Genomic DNA, 12,846 nt, shown 5'->3' with positions numbered 1-12,846 from the left:
TTAATCATGGCTAATGAAATCCCATTTCCTTAAAAAATACTCCTTTTTTTTGGTAATCTTAATACAGAGACATCAGCCTATAGAAAAGCATGTCACTAACCTTCATGTTGCATGCATGAATAGTTGCATCAAAGCACTGCAGCATTGAGATGATCAACCAGTGGAACGTACAGTTGTGTTCGAAATAATAGCAGTGCCTCAACAGCAGCAAGAAAATCACTTGTTTTATTAACATTTCAAACTCTATACCCCAGATAAGTTTCTGGGGGGTAAAATAAAGGTATAGAAAACCAACAAACCCAACAGGACAGCCATGCATACTGTGGATTCTGTGAAATTGAATGATTAACTGAAAAGGGTGTGTTCAAAAAAATAGCAGTGGTGAGTTCAATTAGAGAGGGCATCAATTAGGGAGGGTATTCTGGGAAAAAAGGGTGTTAACAGGGGATCCGTATTTAAGGATCAAGACAACTGGCATGCTGGCTGTGCATTTGTCCTGAAAAAACAAGGAAAATGGGTCTTCAAGACACTGTTCTGAAGATGAGCGTTTCCTAATAAAAAAATTGATTAAAGAAGGGAAAACATACAAAGAGGTGCAGAAAATCATTGGCTGTTCAGCTAAAATGATCTCAAATGCCCTGAAATGGGAGCAAAAAACTGAAAAACGAGGAAGAAAAAGAAAGACAACCCCTCGAATGGACAGAAGAATAGCCAAACTGGCGAAGACTCAGCCAATGATGGGATCCAAGAGGATCAAGCAAGACCTTCAGTTGACAGTGAGTACTGTGACAATCAGAAGACGTCTTACTGAGGTTAACCTTCCAGCAAGAAGCCCCCGCAAAGTCCCACTGCTGAGAAAAAGACATGTGCAGAAGTGTTTACAATTTGCCAAAGAGCACATTGACTGGCCTGAAAAGAAATGGCATAATATCTTGTGGACAGATGAAAGCAAGATTGTTCTTTTTGGGTCTAAGGGTCACAGGCAGTATGTAAGACGCCCTGCAAACACAGAATTCAAGCCACAGTACTCACTGAAGACCATTAAGCATGGTGGTGCAAGCATCATGATATGGGGATGTTTTTCATACTATGGTGTTGGTCCGATTCACCGCATACAAGGGATCATGGATCAGTTCCAGTACATCAGGATCCTGGAAGAGGTCATGCTGCCATATGCTGAGGAGGAAATGCCTTTGAGGTGGACCTTTCAACAGGATAATGACCCCAAACACACCAGCAAGCGAGCAAAAGCATGGTTCCAGATGAACAAGATTCAACTGATGGAGTGGCCAGCACAATCCCCGGACCTTAATCCCATTGAAAACTTGTGGGCTGACATAAAAAGTGCAGTGCATGAGGCAAAACCAAGAAACGCTGAGGAATTGTGGAATACAGTGCAATTATCCTGGGCTGCAATACCTGTGGAACGATGCCAGAAGTTGGTTGACTCCATGCACCACAGATGTGAAGCAGTCATCAGAAACCGTGGTTTTGCAACAAAATATTAGTTTAGGATACTCAGCTAGGTTCACTTATCAAGAATTTCTTTGTTTGTACAGTACATTTTTGAGTTTCCAAGGAAAGATGGCAACACTGCTATTCTTTTGAACATGCCATTTCTTACTTTATTTGAAATATTATTATTTAAGTTTTGATGACTTTGCGCAATTGTTTTGCTTTGGAATAGAATGTACTGTGTCCCCAATGTATCTGTGTTCATTAAAGTACAATTTCTTTGAAGAATTTTGACATTTACTCATTTTTCTAAAGGCACTGCTATTATTTCGAACACAACTGTATAAGGTCTAAAGAAACTCAGGTTTAGGTCTTAAGCTTGTCTACATTCTACTCATCTTCCTCTGATCATGTGAGCAAGCTGGCTAATCAGATATCTTTTAACCAAAACATTAAACTCGTGTTCGTTCAGATTGTTGGAGCTGTTTGCAACTGGAGTGAAAAACTCATCTGAAATAAGGAATTAAACCAGCTTATTTTAATTGTCACCTTTTCATTTTTTTTAATGTAGTGTATCACATGGATTACCAGTGATAGATTATGTAATTTGAAAAGACCATTTGTGGAAGGGTGTGCAGATATGATAGGATTGTGAAATGGCACAATTGTTTGCACAAGATCTGACCCATAAAAAAAGTACAGGTATGCCTAACTGTAATCAATATTTATGAAACTTTAAGGTGACAGGATGCTAAAATCTCAATATTTGAGGAGGGGCATTGATAATCCTCCATAAGCATATGGTTTATAATTAAAAGGTGTGGCTGTGCAAGAAAATGTAAAAAATAAGACTCCAAGAGGTTTAGAGTAATTAAGGAATATTTCCATTATTTCAGCAAATTCTTTATACCATTCCTTTTAATGTGCAGACAAAAGTATTTTTTTTGTCATTTTGGGAAGATTGAAAAAGAAAAGCTTTATTTCTGTAAATATAAAGTGGCAGTATTTACAAACCAAACAACAGCCTTCCATATAGTTCAGTTGGTACTTGATGAATTACCTAGCAGAGAGGTCATGTTTGAGAAAATGAAAAGCGATTAAATATCAAAATAAAAAGGCATATGAGAAGTAACCCAGAAATAACAAGGTACATTAGCTTTCAGCTCTGCTTTCAAATGACAGAATCCAGCAGCAGTGAATGCCACATGACTACAGCATACAAACTGAGCAACGGTAAGAGGGACAAAATATACTGGAGGATCTTTTAAGTTGCGCTGTGACTGTTTCTGATGTCTTGATTATGGTTTTCTAGATTCTGTGGTGCACACTGTTCGTACGCCGGCGACTCGCCGTCAACAGTCACGCCAGCTCTGTTCAACAATAGCAGAAACCCTCTTCTCATATTCCCGCTTGTTTTCCTGGTAAAGCTGGGCTGCTTGGCTGTTGGCTGGACTGTTTGGGTTTGGCTCGTCCAGTAAAGACTAGATAATGAACAGAGAGCATCATCACAACAGGCTCAACATACTTAATGGTGTCATAGCAGGTTATGAGCTTTTATTAACATCAAGTTGTTTTACCTGTATTGAAGTTAAGATTGAAGAAACATCATAGGTTGGACTCCAGCGATTCTGAAGTATATCTAAGCATATGCTACCATCTGCGTACACTGCAAAGTAACAGTACATTTAGCACTCTGAGGGTTGCTCTAAGATTTAAGAATACATTTCATTTCAACATACCGTTAGGATGAAACATTTTGGAGACAAATCTCACTGTTGGAGGTTTATTTGGATATTCTTCTGTGAATTCAATGGTAAGTTTGAAGGTTCCTGAAAGGAAGAAATAAAAAAATGGTGAATGAAATATTACTGTAAACAAGTCATGCATAAGAGCCGAACATACGATACCAACTTTATCTATGTAACCCAGACTTGTATATCTACATTTATAAACGCTCTATTCTGCTTACAGGTATAAATGATAGTAAATTTAACTCAAAAGCAAATCATAAAAAAAAAAGCAAGAAGAGAATGCATTTTAAGATCGATTAGTTATTAAATACATACCATCTTCAAAAGGTGTTCCCTCTGGTCTAAAAAAAAAAAAAAAGATCAAATAGGTTATAAATCATTTTGCAAATGTCTGCTAAACTAGTTATCAAAAGGTTAAGACATGATGGTAATAAAAATGAATTTTCCTCTAAAGGCAGCCTTTATTACCCCAGCTTATTACATCATATAACAGTTACATAAAAAAAGTATTACGCCACACAGAAGAAACAAAGTTCAGTAGAGGTCGTTGACTATCCTCCGCCCTTTGTCATTTATTCTCGCTGTAGAACAAAACACTTCATAGAGTTTGGAAATCGGCTTAACTTATGAATCCAAGGCATCTCAATCGTTTCATCCGTTCAACATGCTATCACTCTACAGCAGGACATATCAACATGTCTAAAGCTTATCAGTTGCTTAAAATCCCTCTTGAATCAATTAATATCTCACATTTTAGCTCAACGTATTGAAGCAGAACAGTCTGATTGTTAGTTAATATAAATACTAAAGAACTACAGGCTTAAAATTGACTATCAGCAAAAAATACACTTTTTATGGTTGATATACTGATCAATTTTCTAGAAGGATACCAATTTCTGGTTCTCTTTAGGTCTGCAGATTATCTTGTTTTATTCAATGAACTTTTCCCGATAAAACTATTTTTTTATGGAAGTTCTTTGATGAGGATGCAAGAGAAAGTTGTTTTAAAGTTTACTTAATGAGAGGCCAGAAAAAAGATGTTAAAACAACCAAAGTTTAGAGAGTGCCCTATAACCAAAATCACTGTTTTTGAAAGAAAATTCAGTAGTTTAGAAGTATTTTTTGCTATAAACAACATAGCCTGTCAGAAACTAAAACAGTTCAGCTATCCACTCTTATTAAAGTTACACCTTTTAACACACTAGAAACCATTTAAAGCAACATTCTTAAGAAGGTTAGCGGTTATTGGAAAGCTTTGCTGAAGTCTTTGTATTCAAATTAAGAACAGATGACAAATGTTATACATAATTTTTTACTGAAGTATTCAGCATTTTAAATATTTATTTTTGCAATAGTTGAAAAAATGGAAGTAAGTGAATTTACATATTTTGAACTAAAATATCCTCTTCTGTACAATGTACATTGTTTTGCTGTTCATTTGTTTTTAAGCCCATAAAAATGTTGATTTATAGGCTTTGTTTACTTTTTAGGTCTTTCCAGAGAAAACTGGCAGATTGATTGGTGCTTTTCTACTTTTTAGAATCTGTAGAATCTGTTACCCAAATATTTGATGTGACACACGTACCCAAAAATGATTGCATTCCAAACCATGATATTGTTTTCTGATGGCGATCCACTGACTCCAGCTGGAGGATCCTCTTGCAGCCTGAAGGCAAACACAATGACATCTGAATAATTTCATCTGGAAAGCAAAGCAGTTACTGCTGCATGAATATTAAAGTGAAATTTATGATGAAGCTTCTAATGCACAGACATTATGTCAGAGAGTTAAACTTAACAACCATTGTAAGACAGGCTTTTGAAGAGACTAATATAAAATAAACATTACTATTCAGCCGTGCACAGTTGCTGCTTCAGCTCTAACCATCTACCGACCTGCCTACTTACCCACCTACCTACACTAAGTGTTTTTCTTATTGCTGTTGGCAGTTACCCAAAATGTCATTATTTGAATCCAAAACCTCACAATAAGCGGATTTTTTATTACATCAACCAAATATTTCTTCTGTTAAATGAATCGGGTAGGTGCACACCAGAAAGCCACTGGTTAGATACAAGAATAGAGGCTTAATTAGCACACACAAGATCCAGATTTCATTCAACTCCAACTAATAATATCTGCCCTAATTTGAAGGCGTTTCCTTTTAATTTGAATGAACACATTTTATTTTTCTTTATTATGTTTTAAGACAGGACATGATCTTTCCCTTTTTTAATAATTAACATTAGGGCTGCAGAATATATATAAAAAAACTGTAATAGCAATCAACTACTAACATACACCTTTACTTAATATTTATTTCTTGTATACACCGTTCATTTATGCATCTTAATTTTGAACTTCTTTATGTAGATATAGAACTGTCAGGTTTTAACAGAAGAACATCAAAGATCATCAAATCCACTGTGGGTCAAACTGGATTAGATCACCAAAATGTGCTCGTTAAATGGAGCATATGTAGATTAACTTTGTGCCGTAGATATATGTGCTTAGATGTGAGCAGGTGTTCAGACTCCACATGACAGATGGTTGCTGATCCTCAATCTTAACCAATGATCTATCATGGCCCGGGGATAGTATAGAAGCAGCAGGACAGGTCTACCTAAATCTCTTCCTCCATCTGGCCCTCAATCTTGAACTACATCCGCTCCACACACGTTTTACACTGATCATATGGGTTTCTCACTTTACATATTTTCTCACGCACCTTCTAAAGCGATTACCGTTACAGAAATTACACAATCTGGACGTTACAACCGCTCGGTTTGCTTACGCCGGTAGAATCGGACCTGTTGGTAAACGTTCAAACCAAATCCTCAAACTCTTAAATGTCATAAAAATAAAAACAATAATATCTGTATTAAATATTCAGTTTTAAATTAGCCGACCTTCATCGATCTGTTTCAATACTACGTTATTTCCGTGGTAGTTGTCAGTTGAGCTAATGCTAAACATTAGCTTCAGAATGCTAACGTTAGCGTTGTTTTCCTTTCACATACCGTTTAAAGTCTCTCATTAAACGTCGTCGTGCCGGAGTTGACATTCTGCTAAGGCGAAAAACGAATTCCTCGACAAATAAGCGAGGGATGTAAAAGATAATGAATGTTTCCTAAGATGTTATTTTTTATCAACTCCTAGCTGACCAGCAACGGTCTCTATTCTGTACTAGTTCGACAAATACTTGGCTGACTCTCGTCTGCGGGCGATACCATTTAGACTTCCGCGGGTAGACTTTGTGTGAATATACCTGACAATTAAACGATTGTATGGGGCAAACACAAACAAAAGTTTAGCATGAATAAATTAGGATAATTTGGATTACATTATTTCTTTTGTTAGATAGATTAAGCTCATTATAAGTTGAACTATAGTATTTTAAAATTAGTTGAAGAACCCCATCTTGCAACTTCAGTTGCTCCGCATAAATTATGTCATATGTTTGCTTCCATGTTTCGTTTTTTGTTGGGGAAGCAAAAAACAAACATTCTCCTACCGCCTTTGACGTTTTCTTTCTGTTTGTCCTCAATTGAAATTGTTGACATTTAACCTTTTCAACTTGACACCATTTACTCTAAGCATAATAAAAAAGGCAAATTGTTCTAAAAGACACGTCTTTAGCTTTTAGGTGTAGTACCAGTGAGAAACCACAAGATGGTGGTGGGCCCCATGTACTTTGCATTGTTCCTTGCCAGTTAAAGTAGGTTATAGAAATACTTTTCTAAAACCTACATTTATCTGTGGATTTAAATGTGGATTTCTATTTTCTTTGTCAAATGTGATATTAAAACTTTCTGTTTTCACGCAATTTCAGGGGAAATTCCTCATAACAAACAGAAAAAGAACCCTACATCTGACCGATATTACTCAATATGACGTTACTTCTCGAGTGAAATTCGCAGCTGTCCCATATGGTCTAGCGGTTAGGATTCCTGGTTTTCACCCAGGCGGCCCGGGTTCGACTCCCGGTATGGGAACTCATCTTTTGAATTTTTTGTTCTTACATTTAATTTCACTGTGACATCGTATGTCTAAAACAATAAATAAAACAATTTACCCGTTATATATTAGTGAGGTAACATGTATATGTTTTCCTCAAGAAAACAACGTAGACCCCGCCCGTTTAGGAATGATCGTGTATTACCCTCATGAGTGTAGACATTCCCGGAAGATGCACATTACCACCAGTTGTTTCTCCCTATGCCAAATTCATCAGTCGGCGCAGTACAGGCGAGCAAAGCTAGCAAGAGCGAACAATTTTCGTCCTATTTTTAAATATACACCTCGTCTGGTCTATTCGATGTTAAGATCTCTTTTATGACAAACTATCCCTCCTTTGTATTTATATATTTTTTTAAGACATCTGACTTCATTTTGACGCTGAACCTGTCCAGGCTGGCCAACTTCCAGTCTTTTTGCAGAACTTTGCTGTGGGGCCAATAATTTCTCAGGAAAATGTGACTGCCTGCTAGGAATTCCCCACGCATCAGCAGCCAGTGTCGGAGCAAAAACCGCGACCTTGTGTCGGGAAGCAGACGAAAGCAGCAGGGAGAGGGTCAAAACCTGACGGCTGCCTGAGCGATGATGTAGCTTTACCGTTACAGCCCCCCGAGTCGCATCTCAAGGGATCATTATGTATTTGGATTTTTCTTGGGGAGAGCCGTTAAAGTACTTGGAAAAAGCGACAACTTGTGTTTTATAGATGGCATCTTTCAGCAGGGTAAGTGCAAACATACTTTATGTGCAGTATATGCATATAACTGCTGGGGAGTTAATCTGTATACGTTTAGTTTTTAAAGATTTTTTTGGTCAGGAATGTCAAAAGAAGTCTAACGGCTGAAGACAGTGCTGCAGTTTTTAAGTTAAAGTTACAAACTTCTTTTTGCTTATTTTTGCTATATGTGAAGGACTTTCCCCACACTCCTCCATAGACTACAGTGACTCCCCTTTGTGTCAGTCAGCTGGCTAGGGGTGGGTATTGGCAAAGAAGTCACGATTCAATTCAAATCACGATTCAAATGCCACGATGCGATTCTATCACGATGCATCATGATACTTGAAATATTGCGATGCATTGCGATATTTTCACTTGAAATGTGATGGAGCCACGGAGCGAATTTTCATAGTGTCCTCCATGTTTTATTTCATATGACCTGTCGCAGTATCCCACGGCCGGAAATGCTTGTGACACAAGGCAGCGGGCGTCAACACATCTGCAGCGACATCTGCTGGACTGGAAGTTGAATTCCACTTGGTTTGGCTGATGTGCGCCACCCATTCATGTATTTTATTTGTTCATTTTATTTTATTTTTTTTTATAATCGATTCTTGCCTTCAAGAATCGATTCAGTAGATCACAAAAATTAGAATCGCGATGCATCGTCATGACGATTATTTTGCACACCCTTAGCTGGCATGTGACCACACTGGGACCACGCTGGAAAGTGTCTTTGCACTTCTCCCTGCAGTCACAAGCTACAGAACAAGAGCTAAGCTGTTCTTTCTCCATCTGTCCTTTATTTGAAGGGATTGTTTTGTTTTGTTAAGATAAAAATACGGTTATGCTGACTAGGTCAGAGGCAGTGCTTCTACTTTAATCCCCCTGAAACCTTTCCACATTTTATTTTCTTATAACCATGACCTCTGGTGATTTGTAATGTTTTACAGTTTTATGGGGTACTAGCTTGTTTAGCATTTTTTGGAATTTTCTGGGAAGTTTTAGATCTATTTTTCCTATTTGTTCTCATATATTCCTTTTAAATATCAAAAAGGTGAAAATCTACCCTGATAAGTCATCTGAATTGTTAATAAAGTTATACCAATCCTAGTTTAATAATGATATTAATACAACTGTGTGTCCAGATTTTTATTTATTTTTTAAAGTTGGGGAAGTCTACTAATGTTGGCATTAATTGGAGAAAAAACTGGGTTAGAAGTCTGGCATTTTGTTGGGGATAGAGGTACGAACCTGCAGACATAACTCTGTAAGAGTCTGTCAAACATGATGAGGGTATTTGTGAAGGAAAACGGCAAGCTGGAGGCTTCTGATTCTCTTCTAACTCTTATTAAAGTACTTCTGGCATTATGCAAACAATAAAACTGTGCCTGCATTGCCGACATTAAGTAAACTCCAAGGTTTAGGGATCAAACTTACCAAGATATTGCTTTCCTTAAAGGTATTGATCATAGACAAAGTAAAAATCGTACCACTAAGCTTGGTAGTGGCAGTACAGTACTGTGGTTGTTTTCTTCTTGTTTCAAGCAAATAAATGAAAGCTGGTTGTTTTCATAGGAAAAATGGATGGATTGAAACTGTCTTATATTGGAATAAGGTGCCCAAGAAAATCTTGCAATAAACGACATTGAAGTTTGTTGTTGCAGCCTCAATAAAGTATGAAAAAAGTAGATGTTCTATATTCATGTGGCTAAAAAAGCAAAAAAAAAAAAACCTATTCATAGCCACTGATGACGCATCATATTCCAGTTGTTCCATTAGATCATTCCAGGCTAAGCTTATTAACTAAAATTGGTGAAAACCAACATAGATGAGCCACAGTAACTTAATTTGTGACTTGATTACACCTTAATGAGCACCAGTGTGAGTAAATGCTTGATGTTCTCTTCAAATACATCCCTGTATTTCTGGACAGGATTGTGTTTCTTTTTTTTTTTCTTATACTGTTCATCCACCCGAATCCGTTGGGAGTCAAAATGTTTGCCAGATGTTTACATTTTTGGGGCTGAGATGCTTGTATCTGGGGACGGACAAACACCGTCTCATTGGCTGGCCAGGATTGCTCACTTTAGAGCAGGCAGCCGTGACGCAGAGGGAAGAGAAGAGAGCTAAAAAAATGTTCGTTTTTAGCGTCCCACCAGAGAGAGGACCAGCAGTCCGACCCGCCGGCCCTGCACAGACCCTCCCTTTCCGTCCGTCTCTCTGAAGTCCTCCCATTGTGGGAACACTGGCAGAAGCTGGTGGATAATTGGAAACTTCAGTCCCCTGAAAACAATTATCAAGATTTTCCAAATATACTCCAGCATGAAGTCATCCTGTTTGTTTCAAAGGTTTGCCCTTGTTTTAGGAACATCTTGCCACACTGCTGCCCACACATCGGCCCCTCCTTCACCCCATTCCTTTCTGCTTTGATAGCTTTTTAGTTTGGAGTAAAGGAGCCTCGCTGATACGGACCAGCACAGGGTGTGTGTGTGTTTGTGCTTTGAGGCCAGAGCAGTTCCCGGTATCCTCCTTATTCTGGCACCGTTTTGTCTTTGGCAGCAGTCTGAGCTGCTCAGGCTTGCTCTGATGACCAAGGACAACAACTTTTCATGAAGGACTCCTCAGACATCAGACACCTCTTCTTGCTGAAGATGTACCCGCCCGTCTTAATGGGCCTCGATATTGATTCAACTCCACAAAAAGAAGAACTGGGCTATTATCCCATGTAGGAGGCAGCACTCCAGTTCCACAAATGCTTTCAGAGAAGCATATAAGAGATTGGAAATCCTACAGCTTTTCTTTCTTTTTTTTTTGCAAGTTGGCATGTTGATCATTTTTGAAAATATACAGACGTTCCTGTTTCTGTGCCTAGAATTTTTTTATCTCACATTTTTAATACAGTTGTCTGCAACTTCTTATAAACTAACTGTATTATTGAAACAAAGATATTGAATGTATTCATCAGTATATATTTAATGCATTTATTTCTGTTCATTTTCATGTTAGGACCTACAAAGACTGTTGTTTTGATTAGTTGTCTGGCAGATAGTATTTGATATCCTCCGCATGAGGGTTACGCCTTAAAGGGTTATTGCAATAGAACTAGCTGTTTGCACATCTGTTTTTTAACTGTCTAACAGCCATTTTTTAAAAATGTTTACTGTACGATTTACACTATTTGTTTAGAGAGAGCTGTTTGGTAAAACATAAACAGCAAAAACAATAAAACAAGGTACTAATTAATTGTCATTAATCCATTATTTAAATAATTGTCAAATAATTTATTAGTCGATTAATCGTTAACTGGAATATAGAGATTCTAAGACATGCCTTTAGCCTACAGAGCGACCCACCTCGAGCAGCAATTATACCATGATTTAAAGAAAGAAACAAAAAAATTTTAATATTTTGCATTTAAGTTAAAAAAAACTTTTTTGTCTGCCAATATGCTCTACCCAGAGCTCCTCAAGTGGAAAAGTTTTAGTTTCACCTGGTTTAATTTTGTTAAAAGTATTTTTTCAAGAATCTTTTGCTATTTGATTATTAATCGATTAATTTGAAAAATAATCTACCAATTAATCAATTTGCTAGATAATTGTTTGCTGCAGCCCTAGTACTAATTGCTTTCCTGCAGGACACAACATCAAAAATACTGCCTCATCGCACTAAGGGGGGTAAATTAAAATAAGACCCAATAATGAAGAGAGTTCATATATTGTACAGGATTTTTTTTAACTTGAACTTGCACAATAAATAAATGATTCCCAGAACATAACTTTTAAGGGTTTGGTCACCTATAAGCCATTATCATACAAATTGCCAGAAAAAGACAATTTATATATCTCACTCTCTCTGTAATTAAGCTATTTGATTCATGATTGTAGCTGTTTCAATCAAAATACTTAAAAAAAAAGGAAAAAACAACTACAAAAAACTTTGTTGGTGTTTTGTTTCACGATGAATCTGTATTGTCCTTATCCATGTGAGAGCAAGTGCTGTTCGACATCTTTAGAATAACCACAAGATGGCAATGTTCATATGCTTTGACTGCTAAAAAACAGTCATGAGATGGCTGAAGCCTCAACTGACATGCAGAGAGGTAGGAAGTGCCTTGTGAAAAGAGAAACAAAACTATTGAACTTCCCCTTTCTACGTGTTAAAAAAAGTACCCTTTGCTGGCGTTATTTCTGTTGAGAGCAAGGAGGGGAAATGATGTTTGAAAAGTTCCCTAATTGCAGCTTGCTGTTAGTTCACTGTGAGCCTTTTTCTTTTTTCTCTCACCTGACTATCACCTTGTCAGACATGTTTGATTGTTAAGCAGCAGCAGAAAGGCGCTGTGACTGAACATGACGTCAGAGAGAAAGGAGCGAGAAGGGGAAATTCCACCTGTGGCCTCATCCTGCTGCCGTCTCACCAGCATGTGACACAGACCACTCACTTATAGCACCGGTTGCTCCATCAATCCCTACCTTGTTATGATGTAATTGTGTAAAAGCACTGAGGGCTATTTTTAGTAGGAAAGGGGTGGAAAAATTGACTTGCGTTGTAGGTATTGGATCCTGAGTGTAAAGAAAAGGCAAAGTTTTCTTTTGTGAGGTCACAGGGACTTTCCTTTATGGTGAAATCAAATCATTGTAAAATAAAGTCAGATCATTTCACTTTACTTTTAGATGAAGAAGAGTAAGCTTTGTTTTCGTCTTTGGGTATGAAGAGATGTTGTCAGCAACAATACGAGTAGCTAAACACAAAATAATTAAAAGGATCAACAAATATCTAACACATATTAGCCATACTGAAAATATACAATGTCCAAAAGTGTAGACTAATAACCCCTATGTCTGTAATGAATATGCAAAGCTACATCTCATTGAGAAAAAATATATAATAATGGCACACAATTATTT

General features: G+C 37.3%; 2 protein-coding genes and 1 non-coding gene across 3 annotated transcripts in view; 2 read left to right on the top strand and 1 right to left on the bottom strand.

Annotated features, from left to right (window-relative positions):
• Nucleotides 1-2,405: 2,405 nt before the first annotated feature.
• On the bottom strand, nt 2,406-6,420 carry LOC119786241 (ubiquitin-conjugating enzyme E2 A). The gene is made up of 6 exons (XM_038289459.1): nt 6,228-6,420; nt 4,792-4,872; nt 3,522-3,547; nt 3,195-3,284; nt 3,033-3,121; nt 2,406-2,936 (listed from the first exon to the last, which is right to left on the bottom strand). The coding sequence occupies exons 1-6, from the start codon at nt 6,269-6,271 to the stop codon at nt 2,808-2,810; spliced, it is 459 nt and encodes a 152-aa protein (XP_038145387.1). The 5' UTR covers nt 6,272-6,420; the 3' UTR covers nt 2,406-2,807.
• Nucleotides 6,421-7,130: 710 nt separating this feature from the next.
• Nucleotides 7,131-7,202, top strand: trnae-uuc. Its single transcript has one exon. It is a non-coding gene; the product is annotated as a tRNA-Glu (tRNA).
• Nucleotides 7,203-7,418: 216 nt separating this feature from the next.
• The window catches only part of elf1 (E74-like ETS transcription factor 1), a 61,846-nt gene continuing 56,418 nt past the window's right edge, over nt 7,419-12,846 (top strand). The window contains exon 1 of the mRNA XM_038289491.1: nt 7,419-7,945. The gene's annotated coding sequence lies outside the window, so the exon portion shown is untranslated. The remainder of the gene's footprint in view (nt 7,946-12,846) is intronic.

The sequence above is a fragment of the Cyprinodon tularosa genome, unplaced genomic scaffold (assembly GCF_016077235.1).
Source record: "Cyprinodon tularosa strain WSP-4 unplaced genomic scaffold, ASM1607723v1 ctg27, whole genome shotgun sequence".
Lineage (NCBI taxonomy): Eukaryota > Metazoa > Chordata > Actinopteri > Cyprinodontiformes > Cyprinodontidae > Cyprinodon > Cyprinodon tularosa.
The sequence above is the reverse complement of the archived record's forward strand: the minus strand, read 5'-3'. Positions and strand labels throughout refer to the sequence as shown.